Source organism: Symsagittifera roscoffensis, chromosome 2, assembly GCF_963678635.1.
Source record: "Symsagittifera roscoffensis chromosome 2, txSymRosc1.1, whole genome shotgun sequence".
Lineage (NCBI taxonomy): Eukaryota > Metazoa > Xenacoelomorpha > Acoela > Convolutidae > Symsagittifera > Symsagittifera roscoffensis.
In genome coordinates this window covers 21,226,664-21,245,665 of record NC_087063.1, presented here as the reverse complement: position 1 = coordinate 21,245,665, position 19,002 = coordinate 21,226,664, and the positions used below count along the sequence as shown (strand labels likewise).

The 19,002-nt window shown below is 37.9% G+C and overlaps 2 protein-coding genes across 2 annotated transcripts in view; both read left to right on the top strand.

The window, feature by feature from the left end:
- Positions 1 to 19,002, top strand: part of LOC134840386 (uncharacterized) — a 181,690-nt gene that overhangs the window by 131,796 nt on the left and 30,892 nt on the right. The gene's annotated exons all lie outside the window — the stretch shown is intronic.
- On the top strand, positions 7,744 to 9,789 carry LOC134839412 (charged multivesicular body protein 7-like). Its single transcript, XM_063854950.1, has 3 exons — positions 7,744 to 8,182; positions 8,295 to 8,743; positions 8,955 to 9,789. Exons 1-3 carry the CDS (start codon positions 7,867 to 7,869, stop codon positions 9,618 to 9,620), a joined length of 1,431 nt encoding a protein of 476 aa, XP_063711020.1. The 5' UTR covers positions 7,744 to 7,866; the 3' UTR covers positions 9,621 to 9,789.

Sequence of the window (19,002 nt, the reverse complement as noted above, 5' to 3'; positions counted from 1 at the left end):
GATGAATTTTGAGGCTACGGCCAGGTTCATCCTTCGATTTGACTCATCCGGTTGGCTGCGTCTTCTCAGCATTTCCAAATCATCGAGAAACTTGTCTATAGTTTCATCTTCCCGCTGCCTCCGTTTCTCGAAGCGCATCATCGCCTGGTGCCCCTGCACCCCTGATCCGAAACGGTTCAATAAGATTTCGAAGATTTTTTCAGCAGTGTCGCGTTGATACTGTTTCTTGGCCATGACACAGTTCAGGGCTGTCCCTTCTAAGTTGCTGGTGAGCGCGCTGCATTCCTGTCTCTCAGACAAGTCTTCTTCCTCGAAATGCAGCTTCATTACCTCTATCCAGGTATCAATACAGCCATCAGATTCGTCTTTGTAGCATCTTGGTTTCTTAAAGACTCTTCTGGACTTTTCACTGCGTTCATTGGTTCTAGATAACCTCGTCAGGAACGTCTCCAAAGACCTGTTCAGGGGTTCAAATGCTGTGGCCATTGCCGTAGCATCCCTTGAGTGTCCCGCCTGAGTGTCCTCACACCTTGTCGAAGGCTCTGTGTGCGGTACATCCCTACAATCCGAATCACCATGAGCGTTTCCCGCTTGGCCCATGTGACTCCTCCTCGGGCTTGTATGCCCCATGTTGCCAGAATCGCTTCTCCCGGTCGCATGTGTGCTTTGCGTTGGTCGTTCGTTCGAGGTTTGTCTGTTCCCCGTTGAACTTGCTCTACTGTTCGGGCCCCATGCTGTATTACCCCTTGTGGCATAGCCTGATGAACTGCCCCTGCCTCTAGTGGATCCATTTGTCTTCCTCCTTTGATGTTCATTGAAGTTCACCCTCGGTTCCCTGCTGGGACCTCCCGAGTTCGGCTCTCCTTCTTTTGGTCCACTCTTGCTGCTTAGTAGCCCGTCCAACCTATCCATGATAGCCTGCGTTCGCCTCTCCATCATCGCGTCTATCTTTGTGTCAAGAGACCCAAGAGACTGCTCTTGCTGAATTCTTAACTTCTCCATGTCGGCTCTTAAGCGTAACTCCCTCTGTTCCGCCTCTCTTGTCATTCGCGACAAGTTCCTCGTCATATGTTCGTCTGTTCTTTCTTTCAAGCGTTTTTCGCTTCTGTCAACTTCTTGTCTGTTGCGGTTTATTTCTTCCCGCAGACTTTCTCTTTCAATGTGAACTGCTCTTTCCAGTTCACTCATCCTTATCGACATCTGTTCATTTTGTTCTCCTAAACTGCCCACTATGTTGTTTAAGGCTTCCTCTAGTGCCGCCCCGTTATCCATGAGTGGCGTCACATGTGGTGGTGTAACTCTGTCGGTCCCAGGTAGCTTCGTGCTGGTAGAGATCCGGGCCTTGACTCTCTGCCTTGACGTTTTATCATTATCTATTTCAGGATCCGCTAACGCGTTGCCTAGCCCTCCGGTTCTACTCTCTCCAGTTTGTGGCTCTGAACTTGTCCTAATCGCGAAGTCTTTTGACTGGCCTGGTGTGTTTGCCTCTTTGCTTATCGTTGTCACTACACCAAATTTATCCATAGTTCCAGTCTCTCTTCCGACGTGTGCCTCACTCTCCTGGATCGAACTATTGAGACTGACTTGAGATCCAAAGTCCCCTTGCTCCTCTTCATCCTCTTCCTCCTGGGACTCCCCATCGTTTCCTGCTCCTCCTCCCATGCTGAATGGAAAGATGTTTCCGAAGGTGTTCTTCATTCTTTCTGAGAACGATGATGAGGTTGTTTGTTTTCCAGTTCCGCTTGCCATCATAGTGTTGTCTGTCGGAGATCTTCTAGTTGCCGTTACTTCAGTTGAGATGTCGGACAGTTCCGACATCTCCTCTCGATCCAACGTCCCGGTGGAAGTGGCAAAATCATGGCCTTGTTCTACCGGAGTAGATTCACTCGCCAGCCTTCTGCCTCTCCCTTCCAGTCCATTTACTCCCTGGTTGTCGTTCATGGTATGGTCCGTATTGACCTCCACTTCTAACAGTTCTCTTCGCTCTTCTGAGGTCTTTTGACTTCTCGTTTCAACCATTCTGCCTGAAACCGTCCCCTTTTTATCGGACCGGTTTCGCTTGATCCAATCCACAAAAGGATCGGTCATCGTTTTTCTTTGCTTTTCAGGTATGAATTTCCTAGAGCTATTACCTCGTTTTGGTATCCTTGACTTGTCTAAACTCATTCTTTATTTGTCACTTTCCTATGCCTACTCTTGACTCAATTGTTAGAGACCTTATAGTTTTATTAACAATAATAATGACACAACACAATAAATTTCACCAGATTCTATTAAATAGTGACCACGAATCCCTGTATGTTGTCAGAGTACAGTTTGTATAAAATTTATTCACACTAGCCGATTATCGGTCCAAAGATCTGGAAACTAGCACAATATGATGTTATCAGTCAATTTAAAAGATAGTGTACTCACTACCCAATCAAGCTCAGTTTAGGTTGATTTAAAATCAAAAAACAAAAAAAATATATATTGACACAATATGAATGTATATATAAAAAAAACGTATGTGTCTTGTACTCTTAGTCAGTCGCAGTACAATAGTCGAACCTGTCTTTTAAAGAAAAAGCTTTCCCTGCTTGGTGCTGCACCAAACAGACAAAACTTTGAAGGCAGCAATTTTCTCAAGTGGGCGTCTATTGCACCCACCGAGTACTGTGTTACCTATCTGCCTTCGGACTGCCCGAGCTAGACCTACTAAAGTCCTCAGGGCAGTCACTTTTCCCAAAAACGTATTATGTCCAATCCACACCAATGAACCACGTTCTCTTTAATTTAGACTTAGTGTCGCGAATATCCGAGTTTGGACTTGTTTTGTATTAGTCTTGTTCTTATCGAAAGGCAAGTTACCAGCGCAGTCACTGATACCTAGCCTGTGTATTAATAACTTAATACTTCTCACTTTTTAGTCTTTCTTTCGTTCACCTAAGTCCTTAATAAAAAAAATACCCCTCCGGATTGGCACAAATAGGACCCTTCCGGATTTGTCAGAATCTAGACCCCTCCGGATTTGGACCCCTCCGAGTTGGTTAATACTAGACCCCTCCGGATTTGGACCCCTCCGAATTAGCTCAAATAAGACCCCTCCGGATTCGGATCCCTCTTGAAAAAACTTCGACCCCTCCGGATTGGGAGCCCTCCGATTTTGTAAAAGTAGCTTTTAGGAGATTTCCTTTTTTCAACCTATACCCCTCCGAATACGTTCTCCGATGCAATTATGCTGTTTTAATTAACTGGGAAGGGTATAGGGTCCTTTCCTAGACCCCTCCGGATTGAAGTTAAGCCTCTTATTTGACAATTCACACTAACGGTGAAGGGTCTTGTCGCTGGCCTAACTTTGGCTCGGTTAAGCTTTTGCGGTGACTTTAGCCCTCCCTCTACGTCTAGAATGGCCTAAAGTTACTTTACTCAACCGCTATTACCTTTTGGTAAGGGTATAAGGGCTTTTCAGAAAAATTTGTAAAACGTGAAGGGTGTACCCCTCCGGATTTGTGTAATTTGCTAAAAACAATCTCAAAAAATTTTCTCTCTCGCTTTTCCGAAAAATTTCTGATCCTGTTAGTAAGCTCAGCTAATTTCTGATCTGTTGGTACCAAGATCAACTCGATATGATCAGTAGTTCCAAAGTTATTAACCAAAACGTCTTTTTTTTGAACTCAAAAAATTTTCTCTCTTATAGGTTCCGCCTAACTTTTTCCGCAAATCTGGTCCTTTCGACCTAAAAATTATTGATCCGAGCTCAGAAGGCCTATACTCTTCTAGTTCAATGCAAAAGACCCGATCTAAAACGCTATTGTAGAAAAATTTTGCGAAAAACTATGCTACCTGGACCCCTCCGGATTGATGAATCCACCAAATCAAACACGTTATGTTCGATTTCTCTGCAACCCGGAAGGCTTTCGGGTAGCGGATTTTAAGACTTGTAGATTCACTAGTGGACGTTGTCCGAACAACTATTTTTACTGTCCTACCTCAAAAATTTCAAAAAATTTTCTAAATTTTTAGTGTTTCTTACTATCAAAATTTGGGAAAATTTGGTTTTTTGTACCAAACTAGTTTTAACCACTTCCGAACTAAAGTTAACCGGTTCTGCTTATTACAGTAGTGCAGTTACGATGTAACACACTAACTTAGCGCTTTTTTCCGTTTCAAAAAATATCGATATCTCAAAAATCGCGACTTGTGGGGGGATCAAAATATCGCAATTTTGACCCTAAAAACCGGTCAGTTCTCGTTGTTTTTGTCTGAAAATCGATATAAGACTATTAATATAGGCTATATAAGTAATAATATTAGGAATACTATACCCCTCCGGGTTTGTTTAATCTCCGAATTAAGGTGCTTAACTCGGATATTCGCAGTTCGGTGAAGGGTCACTACAGTGCAGCACTGTCGAGCCCCCCACAGATTACTATCTTACTTTTTGTACCAAAAGGGATACAAAACTTGTTAACGATACCCAACAGTCGATTGTAGTTGTCGTTGAGCCTCTTCCTGTTGTTCCCTGTACTGCTTGCCGGATCGGTCTTCACCCCGGACCCTTCCGAATTGAGCGCAAATCAGCTGACCCTTCCGGATTGGGCGCAATTTATCATTAACGTGCTTAAATGCTCAAATAACCCTACAGTACAAGCCCCACAAACGGGCTACAAAAATGATCTTAACGATCCTGACTGATATAAATGCCTGTAACAACAATATATCTATCAACAACAAACGGGGGGGTTGAATCACATCTTGTCTGGGGGGATGATTTCTACTGATTTTTTACTTTTTTACTGTTTTTGGTTTTTTCGGTTATTTTTTATGTTTTTTGTTTTTCTTGGATACTATACTATTTTTTGTTTGGTTTTGCTTATATCTTTAAGTGTTTTTGGTCACAAACCACTCAGGGGATGAGGGGTTCGCGATTCCCCCCACCCTTCCTGGTTCGTGAATTTTCGGTCTTAACTAGGTTAAAAAACTATTCACGGCAATCCGGAAGGCCTCCGCGTTCCGAACTACCCTTCCGCCCCGGCGGTTTAGGCCTAATAAGGGCGTTAATGTGAGCATCCGCTCGGCGCGGAGTGCTCGTTAACGGTTCTGCCGATCATGATGTTAAAAAAGAATAACACCCAGGAGCGCCATAAAAACATACATGTAACATTCGCCCGGAAGATACATATCAACGGATAACAAAACTAAGTCTTAAGACGACTGGCTAGCGTCTAAACAGAGCTTTGCATGTTTTTCACCGTCTCTACCAAGCCAGTACTTTTCGGTGGTCTTTCTTACATCAGGCTGACAAAAACGTTACTGTTCTCCGGCTTCGACCAGAACGCTCAAATTAACTAGATTACATGCAAAAATAGTGAGCTCATGGCTGGGTCTCAGTATCCCCAGACCACGAGGTCACTCCTAAAAACAGGGCTACTACTTATTATATTACTATTGTTTTTGTTCAGTAGATAAAAATCATCATCTCCATCGAAGATGGATCAACCCTTTCCCCCCTACTTCTAGCTCCTCATTCTTGTCAAAACGAATTAAGATCTTAATTAAATTCAAGTCAGGACATGACGGATACTAAAATTCAATATAAGTTCATAAAAGTCCACGTCCCGAGACCCTTCCGGATTCTTGAATCCGGTGAATCAAGCTTCTTAATATCCAGTTCACAATAACTCGGAAGGCTGGGTTTTACCCTTCACCGTTGCTCGCAACGGCCTTGCAACTATTGTAACAGCACAATAGTTGCAACTCGGAACGTCCTCTGCTGTTCGGTAGTTCGTTGTAGTTTTTTAGTCTCGATTTCGTACTGTTCGTAATCGCAGATAAAGTTGTTCTGTTTTTTCTTGCTCTTTTAGCTAAAAATGGCCGTTTCTGACGTTTCTCAGAAATATGACGTCATAATTCGAATTTTTAAAAATTAGAATTCCAGAATCTTCTAGCCTTCACCGTTTGGCTAATCGTTCAAATAACGTTCTTACCCGTTCTAAATCGCCAATTCGGAAGGCTTGCTGCTAAAATACCGAATTCTGCAGAGACTGCATTTTGGCCATTCTGGTCGAATGTCACAAGAAGAGAAGGAGAAAAAACTTGATTGTCTTTGTGTACTAAAACTTGAACCAATCAACCAAGTTTTGATTATTGAACTTATTAAACTTTTTGTTTTGATTTAGTTTGGTCAAACCAAACTTTGAAAATTGTTACAATTGTTAAATTGTTGAAAAAATAATTTTAGTTATGACTATTTATGTATGTAAATAGAGAGCATAGGTGAGTATATTTACCTATTTTAACACGATTGAAGTTTTTAACCTGTGTAAGACACATTTTCACTGTGTGGCGACATGGTAAGATTGAGTAAACTCGCTCGAGAAGGGTGGGTAACTCAATAACTTTCCTATAATAACTTTGCCACAGAGTTTTGTAGTTTTAATATTAAAAGGACCGCATAAATAACTGATTATACTTGGTGAGTGACGTTAAGTTAATTTTTTAATCACAAAGAGCGAAAAGAAATTTTATGGCAAGACGACGTAAGTAGTCATAAAAGAAATTTTATCTAGGACACTCCTCATGGTGCAAATTTTGAAAGGCAGTGAGATGTAGTACGATGCCATTTGTGAACACGCAGTGAGTTGAGGTGGGGTAGATAAATTTCATTTTCTTATGCGATTTGTAAGATTGATTACAGAAAACTGGATAACTACTTGACGATAACCCGGTGTTATGCGATCAATGGGGACATTGATGGGGACTGTCTGGGGAGTATGTGCCATTCTGCCAGGTTGGCACAGCGCAACCTTCCGACGAAGCACGAATCAGAGAGAAAAGGCCTTAACAGCAAAAAAGTGCTTGAAAGGAGGGTCGAAGTATTCTGGAGTTTTCTATTTTTAAAATTTCGATTTTCAAGTTGATATTTCTCAGAAATACGAAAAACGGCCATTTTGACAAAACAAAAGCTGAAAAAATCAGAACAACAACACATATTGTGAAAAACAGTCGTGCAAGAGACGGAGAATACGAAGCCTCTTATCGTGGCAGCAACGCACGATAAGACCCTTATCAGCGGATATTAGTGGAGAAGGAAGCTTCGGTGGGGAAGGAATATTCCACGGAATCCTCCCGGGACGCTAATTAGAAGAGATAAGAGCGTTATCGCAGGAATATTACGGGAGCGGAGGCTTGGTCCCCCAGAGACTGTTTTATGTGAAAGGACTGTATAAAACTGACTATATAGCTACTTGGATGTCGTGAAACTTTAAATTAACACCGGTGTAACTTGATATTTTAGAATATGAGTAGCTAGAAAGAGGAAAGGGTCAATCCATCTCCAATGGATTTAATATAGAACTGTCACACAAAAACATATTAAAATAGGTTGTTCGAGCCGTGTTTTTAATGACAATCACGTAGTCTGAGGATCCGAGACTCAGCTATGTGGTTGTGTTCGCATGCAAACGAAAGCTGATCAAAAGTCGTTTGACTGATGGCCTAAAAATGGTAACTTTTTACTTTGCCCTAAACTGACCAGAAAATCAACTGGCAAGGTCGATACGGTGAAAAACGAGTAGGATTAAGGTAACTGACGCCTACCAGTCGTTAATAGGTACTTTTTCTACGCTCCGTCGCTGTGTAGTATTTGGGCGAATGTTACACAATCACTCAGTTTGTAGTGTTCCGTCTTTGCCCAATTCCTACTTAGTTGATCTTTTAATTTGTTGACATGAAAACTTTTGGTTATAGCTGAGTTGGGCATTCATGTCAATTAGTACTCCTTAAGAAACATGTTCTTTTTTCTTCGTTTGCTTTAAGAAGGATACAATAACAAATGCTAATTTTAAGATTGTTTGATTGATTGGTTTTTTTGCCAAATCAACAATGACGTCGATTGTTTTGAATTCAGTACCTCTTTCTTTTTTGTTCCCGGACCAAGACACCCAAGACGAAGAAAGAATGGACTTTTTGTTTGCAATGTTTCCACTTGACCCAAACTTGAACAACGAACAGTACTCCAATAAACTAGAAATTTGGAGGAAAGCTGTAAAGAATTACTGCAAAGCTGTGAATACTTCATTTATAACCTTTAACTCAGTAGCGGGAGTTAAATTCAATGGAAAAACGTCTCTGGCTCTGGGAACTTGTTGGGAAGAAATGATCAGCTCCAAGAAATTGATTAAAAAGAGAGAGTTCAAAAGTAAGTTATTTTTTGACCTGGGGAACCTTATTTAACACCATCGACTCTCTGGAAACTCATTGTGAATAGTTAGTCTGGAAATTTCGCAACCAAATTGTTAGTTTTAATTTAGATTATCTCCAGCAGTCATGGTCATCATGGGCCGTACACAAAGCAGTTTTTCCTATTAAGTGGGCTGGAAACTCTCTTCTGTTTTTGTCGAGCGGCTCTAAAGATGCTTGGAAGAATGAAAGTTACATCCATCTGGAGACATTTGATGAAAAATGTGATTCTACAGTAGCAATTTTGCAAAAGAAGTTGAATCTAAACGGACCATCATCGGAATCTTTGCTGATTTCATACTATGATGTCGCAGAACTTTGCATTGATCTGTTTCCCACGGAAGAAGAGTTCGAATTGTGTTTGCAATATTTGCAGAAAAAGAAGTTGATTTGTGTTCATGTGATGGAAGATAACACGAAGATTGTCAAATTTAGTCCTCGACGAAGTGCCTGGAGTTGGAGTGCTCCCGTAGTTTCTAAGGAGGAGATCACAAAAATTGAACTTGAAAAGTCTCTGAAAGTAAGCAGGAGTTTTTCCGTTTCTTAATTAAATGTCTGAGTGTAGTGTAAACCTTAAATATACTACGCAATCAAGAAACGTATCATAATCAAATGAGGCAATTATCTTCTGCAAGTAATAAAATTTAGAAAAATTGTGAGAACTGACATATGAAAGGCGTTGGATGCTATATTAAACTATAATTTAGAAAATAACATAAAATCTGGTTTAGATTGTCCAAGACGAAATTTCACGGCTAAATGAAAGACTGGCAACCGTCGTTAAAGATGCGATTGAACATGGCAAAGCCGGATCAAAGAAAAAAGCCTTTAGATGCATCAAGCTGAAACATCTTATTGAAAAGAACCTGGACACTAAATTGGCAATGGAGTCCAACATTGAAAGCATTTTGAGTCAGTTCGAAGATCAGAAATCTTTAAGCTTGGTGATAGATTCCATGAAGAGCTCTGCTGAGATGATCAAGAAGTCGCAAATATCAATTTCGGACGTTGACAAAACGATGGATGAAATCGAAGACGTTATTTCACATGATCAGACAATTCAAGATGCCATGTCTTCTATCAACCAGAAGTTCATGGAAAGCACTGGAATTTTTGATGAGGACCTAGAGAAAGAATTAGAGGAATTGGCAGCCATGGATGATTCTAAGCCAATGCCAAGAACAGTGCCGAACGGATCGCCGCAGCGAAGTCCATCGAAGTCTCCACCGAAAAGGTCTTTCTCTTCAATGTCTGGAAGCGATGAAATGTCACAGGCTACTGCGACCACGCCCTCTCAAGCCGAAATGGACTCCGTTTTTAACGATAGTCAAAGTTCGCTGTCACCAAGAAGCAAATTGAGACGAGCAACAGAACCTAGAATGGCTCTTGTTGCGTGAACAGTCGAAGGTCGATAGTTTGCCGTGGAAGTGGAGAATTTGTTTTCGTTGTTCAGCAATGTTTTACTTTCTTGTTAGGTTTTAAGATGAGAGAATAAGTACAGCTTTCTGGCTACTGCTAAAATGAACCAGATGTTTTGAATTTAGTTTAAATTGAATTTTTTGAGAACAGATTTTGCCATAGTTTCAATCTCGCAACGAGTTCATAAATGATGGTATATTTTGATTTCTGTTAAAACAAGATTAATTCACAGCTTCACTTAGTAAATGGGAGGATTTTAAGAACAATAAGGCTCGTAAAATTGTTGAAACGGACAAGAATGCCGACTTTTCTAATCGATTTGAAAACAACTGCGTCGCCAAAGCGAAATATATTTGCGCTCTCCTTCAAGACAAGATCACCAGATTCATGTGATTTTTTTCAGCGCTATGTTTGGCCCGAAACCGTCTCCGAGCATGCATAGTTTGGAACAAATTTATCGTACGTCTTAATTTTTTGAATTATTTCTACCCTTAAAATTGCAAACGGATTGCATTTGAACTGTCAAAAGAGCAAACCGAAATTTTCAGAGCACAGGTTTTAACTTCAAGCCCTTAACTTCTAAGCAATTTTCATTCAGCAGCAATCTGACTTGACAATTTTTGAATAGAAAATAACACCTTAAACGCCAGCAAAAGGGCAAACTTGAAAATTCAAAGAACTATATCTATTTAGTTTCAATTTGACCGTCAGAATTATTTCTTAAATTAAAAGGTTATCCGATAAATTTGTCGTTATTTATAGTTTAACTTTAGTTTGTCTGCTTGTATTTAGTCGGCTTAATTGCCAAATTGGAGAATTATCTGGAGCTGTCACCAATTTTTTATCGTAGATGCAAGTTTTTTTGATTCACTCTTTTAATTTGTAAAATTGTTTTCCTTTTTTTTTTCGTTTAAAAACTTCATTCGGCAGAGATGGTTTCAGATTGTTTTATCAGCTTAGTTACTTTTTTGTCGATTTAAAGGCAAAATTGATTGATGTATTTTCCTGAAAATTTCAGGTAGTTAGTTCCTCAAGAATTCAAAACTTAGTTCTTCCGATTTTTTTTCCTCACAATAATTTCTTATTACCCTTGCGTCACGCAAGGGTATTGCAATCGGGCACAAGACTTCTTTTTCTCCGTAAGTAACTTTGTTGACAGAATGTTCAAAATTAGAAATGGTAAAAATAGGTGCAGCTCATATTGAATTCAAATTTCTTCTTTGCGTCTCCCTCACAATTGGCCTGGAGATAACGAATATGACTGGGACGGCAATGGTCCTGGGTTCGAAACTGACAGGACATTGTTTTTTCAAACGGCTTATTGTTGGCTTATTATTTGTCTGCATATATTTTGCCGGCTTAGTTGCCACATCGTATAATTGTGTTTTTTTTTGTTGTACGCTTTTCACATTGTAGTTGCTTTTAGTGTTTTGATTTACTTCTGCTGTTTTTACTTTCTTCTATTCTATTTTTTTTGCGTAAATTCTTTTTCGGCCCAAATGATTTCGGCTGATTGTTTATCGGCATAGTGACCGAATTTTGAGTCGTTACGAGGTAAACATAATTTTTTGATCATTGGATCGCACATATTGCTAAAATCTGGATAGAAATTTTAGCTCAAGTTTTTCATGCCAACATATTTTAATGGCCGAAAGTTTTTTGGTGCGTGTGTGTGCTTGTAGGCGGAGGGGATCTGTTAATTTTTTAGGAGTCTTCTCTTGTTGTTTTTTCCGTCTTAAGGGGTCTCTGCTAAGATATTATCAGCTTTCTTACCGCTTTTTAGTTTTTCCGATTCGAATTTCGTATTCTTTTGTCTTGGTTGGTTTTTGTTTCAAAACTAGCCTGATTGTTTTTGATAGATCTAGTTTTTTGACATAATTGATTTTTTTTTCTGAATTAGCTGCCCTATGGTTTTGTATCGCAAGTAGTGCGAATGGCAGCTTCGCGTCTGTGACATTTGTCTGTTTTCGGCTTAATTGGCGTCTACCCACGTGTTGCTGGCTTATTGGCCGCGCGGTAAATAATGAAAGCTGTTTTAATACTGGAGATAGTGTTTTTCGAATGTTTTCTCAAAATTATTTTCAATTTTCCCATTTTTTTCGATTCAGTTTTTTTTCTGTCTCATTTTCTATTAGTTAGCTTGAAATGCTGCGCTAGCGTTGTATCACAAGTGATAAAAATTGAAATCAAGTCCCTCTTTTTTATTATTAGACCCGAAATTTTTATAATTTTCTATTTCATCAGATAGTTATATGCGCACAGAGAATTGCGCACAGAATTGTTTCATTTTAACCTTTTGTGTCTGGGGCTTTGACTTATCTTATCTTTGAATCCTTTAGATTTGGCGAATTTTTACTCATACTTTGAATTTTAAAAGTATTGAATAGTTTACGTAGTTTAAGAGTTTTGTTGTAAGGTAAACCGATAAGCCTTATAAGGCAACCTCTGAAATCTTTGTTTTCTCCGAATTAAGCGAGTTTTTGAAAAAATTGGAAATATAACATATATTTTTTCATTTTGCGTTTGAAGTTTTTTGGTCAGCAGATTTTTGACTGACAACATAAACACCAAAATACTTGCAAATGTGCATACCTTAAGTTCTATTGTCCGCTCTTGGAGTCAAGACCAGACCATGTTTCTTTTAGATAAGTATGAAAATCGAAATTGTTTTCGTTTTAAGGAAAACCAGAATTGTGAGTTGATCGTCTGTCTGCTTATTTTCAAGGATTGATAGTTCTTTCCGATCACTGCAGTTTTCTTTTTAGTTCCAGATCGTCTTATAAGTTTGCTATGTCTTATTTTGAATAATCTATTGTCTATTATATATTTAAATGCGGGCTTCACTATCTCGCCATGTTTAAGCTTTTTCAACGTATTATTTTTGCATGTTTAGGCTTTATCGTATATTGCAATGGTTAAGAACTTTTTTTTCGATTTTCCAATTTGATTCAAGTGCTTATTTTTACCGAGTTTAAATTAAGCAGCCCAATATCGAATTAGGGGTTGCGAATTTGACCTCCAATTTTGAATGCCCAAATCATTTTAGTTAACGAGATAAGACGATTTTTGAGATTTTTTCAAAAATTTTCAGAAATTTCAAATAACAAAATAATTTACAAAACTTGAAGTTCACAACCCTGTAGTTGGGTGCTATCGGAGTACTCTAACGAGTTAAAAATCTTGCCTCCAAATATAACTGTTCAAATCCTTGTAGTTTTCGAGATATGACGTTTTTTGTGATTTTTTCAAAATTTTTCAGAAAACTTGAATTAATTTTTTTCTTTAAAAATCTGAAATTTCCAACCCTGTAGTTACGTCTTGTCAGAGTACTCTCAAAGATTGCCAATCTTGCCTCTAAGTATGACTGCTCAATTCTTTGTAGTTTTCGAGATAGACGTTTTTTTGCTATTTTTTCAAAAATTTTCAGAAAACTTGAATTAATTTTTTTCTTTAAAAATCTGAAATTTCCAACCCTGTAGTTACGTCCTGTCAGAGTACTCTCAAAGATTGCCAATCTTGCCTCTAAGTATGACTGCTCAATTCTTTGTAGTTTTCGAGATATGACGTTTTTTGTGATTCTTTTAAAAATTTTCAGAAAACTTAAATTATTATTCTTTAAAAATCTGAAATTCCCAACCCTGTAGCTAGGTCCTGTCAAAGTACTCTCGAGGATTGCGAATCGTGCCTCCAATTATCACTGCTCAATTTTTTGTAGTTTTCGAAATGTGACGTTTTTTGTGATTTTTTCAAAATTTTCAGAAAGTTTTAATTAATTATTTTTCAAAATTTGAATTTCTCAACTCTATAGTTCGGTGTTGTCAGAGTACTCTAAAGAGTTGCAAATCTTGCTACATGCGACTGCTAAACGCGACTGCTCAAATCCTTTTAGTTTCCAAGATAAGACGTTTTTTTCAATTTTTTTTAGGGAAACTTAGGTTTAAAAAATTCACAAAATTTTGGATTCCTAACCCTATAGTAGGGTGCTCTCAGGGACTCTCAGTGGTTGCAAATCTGGGTTTCAAATTTCTCCAGAGGCCCATTAAGTTTTTGAGATGACGCTTTTAAAATGGGAATTAAAAAAAAAACAAAAAGTTCGAAATTACCAACCCTGTAATTGGGTGCAGTCAGAGTACACTAAAAGTTTGCAGATGTTGTTTCCAATATATGCGGTTTTTCATGAGTTGTCGAAAAATTTCGAAGCACCGAAGGTGCGTTAATTGCTAGTTTCCCTTTATTATTTCAATTATTTGCCTAAATAGCAATGTCTGTCTGGTAACGTGATATCTGTCTAGTAAGCTGAAACTGTCTAAGCAACTCTAGATTTGGTAATCTTTTTAAATACACACTGACCTTGAACTGTAACAAAATTTGCTGTGATCAGAAAGAACTACCATTTGTTAAGTAAGACAACAAAAAATGAGCAGGGCGATTATCAAATAATTCAGGTTTTCCGTACAATTAAAAAAATTTCGAATCGAAAAGAGTTACCAGCCGTGGCTCTAACAGCAGACAATAGAACCCAGGGTACCCGATTTACTACTAGATCAAGTGGAAAGGGACATGGAAGGTATTGAGTTTCCTAATACAAATGCAAACTAAACTTTTTCTCACAATTTGTAAAAATTGTTTAACAGTTTGTTTGCTTTTGTAAAATTCAGGGATGGTTAGTTAGGCTTCTGGTTTCAAAGTTTTATGGTTTTTGTCAATAATCTTGTTTTGGAACAACTGGATTCTACCCAATGTTTGACGGCTTAGTTGTAAAAAGGATCATTTCCAGTCCGTGAGACTTAATAAAGTAAATATAGCCGTAATGGATGTTCAAATTAACTGCTGACAATGACTTCCGTGCACAAAAACACCGTGCGTGAAATTTTTTGTTGCCTTTATATATAGTAAAACATGTGTGCAAATATCATTTTGCGTGAAAGTGTTGGATTCTCAACACTAAGTCGTCTGGTAATAAATTGTTTACCCCTAGAAGAGGATATTATGAGATCACTTATGCAGTGTGCGAAGTTTTCTAGTTGTTGCCTGTGTTTGCGAAGCGCAGCGTCGCCTCTGTGGACATCGATGTAATTGTAATTTGATAAGCTGAAAGCTCGTGTTCGTGTTATATTCCGAGTTGAAAACTTCCAACGTAACCACCTGTTGCTCAATTTCAGTATCTATGTAATGCTTTACTTGTATTTGGCGATTGTATGTGTATTATCTGCTTTATTGGTGGCTGATTTTTGGAAGACAGGAAGGTGATATATCGCAATTAGAGAGCCATCACTCTGTAACTCTAGAGATTGAGCGTTCGAATTTCGGAGGCGGCAAAGTTTTTTTTTGTTTAGTTAGTAAATAATTGTTGGGCTCTGCTTCCTCCCCCTACCTCTCATAAGCATCGATTTTTTGGTGTAACGAGTGGTTTTACAAGGATGAGTATGAAAACCTAATATGTTTGTCATGGCTTTATTAGTCCGTATGCCAAATTTTATAATAATCCGACAATGTGAACAGATAAATGATTGTATCTAGGGGTCCTCGCCATTGTATATATAACGAACTTCGATTTTTTGTGTTAGCTGATTGTTTTTTAGATTTCCTGTGTTCAAGTCGTGTCGGATTGGTTTCCGAATGGTAAAATCGATTTAATTTAGTGCGAGTGCTCATGCAGTGGGGTCTATTGCAGCATTTCGAGGTTTGTACTTGAAAGTTGTTCTCGAAACCCTTCGATTCCTATCGGAGGAATTCGAACGTTTTCTGATTTTTTCATGGTCACCCTTGCAATTAGCAAGGGTTTTTCTACCAAGTACTATATTTAATTCCGTTTGAGAATTTTAATCATCGTTCGTCTTTTATGTCGGCATGAAACTTTTCTAATTTAGGCTGTTTTTCACCCTTGCGATAAGCAAGGGTATTGCAACCGGGTAACTAGATTTTTTCACTTAAACAACACTGTCCACAGAATTCGCACGTGTTTAACTGTAGAGGTAAATGTAGTATGTGCATGTTAGTTATGGGCCTTGTGTGCCTGTTATGAGTTTCTTCAATAATATTTTTGTGTGAAAAATGTCGGTATTTTTTCGGCATTTGAGTGTCGGCTTTAATTCCTTCGGCTCATTTTCCGAATGTTTTTTTTTTCAAAATTACTTTTTGTTGGTTTTTATACGAATGGTTGAAGTCTCACAAAATGTTGTGAGAAAGTCTAAACCACTTTCTCAGACACTTCCTAATAAAAGTAAAAATTTTGAAAATGAACAAAAAAGAACAATAACTTAGGTTTTAATATTTTATGCTTTTGTTTATTGGATAAACTGTTTTTATCATTTTCTTTCTATGTAGTTAATTGAGTTTGTGTTTTCGCAGTTTTTTTGTTTATTTTTCTACAGTAATTGAAAATATGTTCTGATTGCTTTTTAGCCCACATTGTTTTGAAAAGTAGCTGTTTCAAAAGTAAAACGGGAACCAGAAGTCTGAGTTGCCAGCAAATCAAAAAAAAATCAAATTCAAAGTTTTTGATAATTTAAATGAAAATTACTAGTCGAGTTCAAGGTTTTGCAAAGTCGATTTGAGTTCCTGTCTGCTAATTTTTTGTTCCGTCAGTTTTGCCTAGTTTTGTTGTGTTCGGATGTTAAAAATGTTGGGTGTTCCGATTGTTTCATGTACCGGACGGTAAAAACGGGAACCAAGCAAGGTTGAAGTGCTATCAAAACAAATTTTTAATCTCAAAATTTTCGATAGTTTTGTTCAGAACTGCTAGACGAATATATTATATATTTAAATGCGGGCTGCACTATGTCACCATGTTTAGGCGTTTTCAACGTATTATTTTTGCATGTTTAACAAAAGATTTTTTTCACGCTGAAGCTATATCGTATATTGCTATGGTTAAGGTTTTTTTTGGATTTTCAAGTTTTATTCTGTGTTTATTTCATCAAGTGTGAAGTTGTTATTTTGCAAAGTTTTTTATTCACGTTTTTCATACAAATTTTGAAGAACATAATAATTTGTGAAATTTTTCGTAAGGTTTTTGAAAAGTTTCAAAGGAACTAAGAAACGTCTTATCTGCCAAACTAAAAGCAATTGAGCAGTCGCAATTGGACGCAAGATTTGCACCTTTTGAGAGTACTGTTATGGTACCCAACTACAACGCTGGGAAATTCAAATTTTGAGATACTTCACCTTAAGTTTTCTAAAAAAAGGTATTTTTTAAAAACTAGAAAAAATTTCACATCTCGAAAACTACCAAAATTTCAGCGGTCTTATTTGATGGCAATAATCGCAATCTTTGAAAGTACTCTGACAGCACACAAATATTCTAGTTGTGTGCTGTCAGAGTACTTTCAAAGAGTGCGATTATTGCCATCAAATAAGACCGCTGAATTTTCGGTAGTTTTCGAGGTGTGAATTTTTTTCTGGTTCTTAAAAAATACTTAAGGTGAAGTATCTCAAAATTTGAATTTCCCAGCGTTGTAGTTGGGTACTATAAGAGTACTCTCAAAAGTTGCAAATCTTGCGTCCAATTGCGACTGCTCATTTGCTTTTAGTTTGCCAGATGTGACGTTTCTTAATTCCTTTGAAAATTTTTCAAAGGCCTTATGAAAAACTTCACAATTTATTATGGTTCTTCAGATATTGTATGAAAAACGTGAAGAAAAAACTTTGCAAAATTGGTTATTACGAACCTTGTAATTGGGTGCACTCAGAGTACTCTCAATGAATGCAGATCTTGTTTCCAATATATGCGATTTATTATGAGTACCAGAGGTGCTTTACATGCTATTTTATCATATTTCCTTTTTTTCTCTAATTAAAAAATTTTATTTATTTTTCTCACCTTTAGTTATTTTTGATCTGTTTTCGGGCTACATCTTTCTAAAAGTAGTTAAATGGCAAATGTTTTTCCATAATGTGAGTTTTGATGACACTATGAGTTTTGATAATATTTTTCTGCCGAACAGATTTTTGAATTTTCCGTAGAAAATTTGTAATCCGATAACTCGTTACCTTGTTGCACATCAAAATGCAATTTTGATGTTGGAGTGGTTCTTTTTGACGTTGATATCCCCAATTTTCATTGAAGTTCAACATCAAAATAGATCTCGATTATTGTTCTCGATCTCGATTATCGATTATAGATACGAGAACTTCTGGTATTATTCATCACGCTGATGTCTTTTTTGCTTTCAATGCCTGCAGAGTTTTAATAGGTTTTTATTTGTAGTTTGTGTTTTGCGCGTTAACTTTCAGCTTTTCACTTAGTATAAGTTTCGCTGATTGAGCTAATCTAATATCTGTTTAGTCGACGTCCAGTTTATTAATGAGATAGGACTACCAGTGTCCACGGTCAAATGAGTTGTACTTTTTTCACTTCAAATAGGGCTTTGATTCATTTTCATCCATTTTGATCCAGAATCTTTCCCAGCCTCATTTTCTTTTGTCTGGATATGTGCTGTTGTCCGTTTCGTCGATTTTCTCATATTCCTTTGCTTTAAAATTTATTCCTCGATTTTCATCACTTTTTTCTTTCTTCAATTGCTATTAGTTCTACATCCCCATCTACGTATGATTTCCCCCAAACAATCTTCCGCATCTCATGCATTTTTTCATGATATCTGTGTTCCTCTCTGAACTGTTTTGGCTTCTACCTGCTTGGAGTTTCTGTAGGACGAGTTTTGTCTTTGATTTCTGACAGTCATTTTGACTTTGATTTCTGACAGTCATTATCGGTCCTTGTTTGATTTTTTGAGTACTCATGCTTCCCGCAGTTTGGCTGTGTTTCTGGTTTTCTTGCGTTGTCTGTTTGCTATTTTCAAAATTTTGGCACTTTTCAGCACCTCATCGGGGAAGTGTCTTAAACGTTAATGTATGTTGAAGTGTAAGTGTTTCTCATTCTTGATGAATAAATCTCTTAACAACTCATCTTTAAGTGCTCCAAATTCTGATCGTGCCGCTTGAGCAGTCAACGCTGCTTGGAAGGTTCCCGATGTCTCATTTGGTTCCTGTGCGCGCGTGAACAACTTGTGTCTTTCATAAGGCCCGCTCTTCACCTTCTCGAGCGTTGACGTAATAATATTGTTTAAGTCTGTCAATGTTTGATTAGACGTTTCATCGTCATTTTTTGAGGCTATCTTTTCTTTCCTGATGAGACCTCAGAGATAGCAACAGTCGTGATTCTAACTTCTGTTGAATTTCTGCATAGTACACGTGGTGTACCACCTCTGGTCCCCTTCTCGTTCTCTTCAGGTTCTAGCCTCTATTTTCCTTTCATGATTCGGTCTTTTTCTATTTTGTTGCTTCTGCTGTCGCCGATTCTGTTAGCGGTTCCAGAATCACTGGCTTCAGCGTTATGTGGGATCGACATTTGCTTTTTCT

Excerpts from the sequence above, each read along its gene's own strand:
- LOC134839412 (XM_063854950.1), top strand. The coding sequence starts at position 7,867 with ATGACGTCGATTGTTTTGAATTCAGTACCTCTTTCTTTTTTGTTCCCG. Across the intron at positions 8,183-8,294 it reads TAAAAAGAGAGAGTTCAAAA|ATTATCTCCAGCAGTCATGG; the intron begins GTAAGTTATTTT and ends GTTTTAATTTAG. Across the intron at positions 8,744-8,954 it reads AACTTGAAAAGTCTCTGAAA|ATTGTCCAAGACGAAATTTC; the intron begins GTAAGCAGGAGT and ends AATCTGGTTTAG.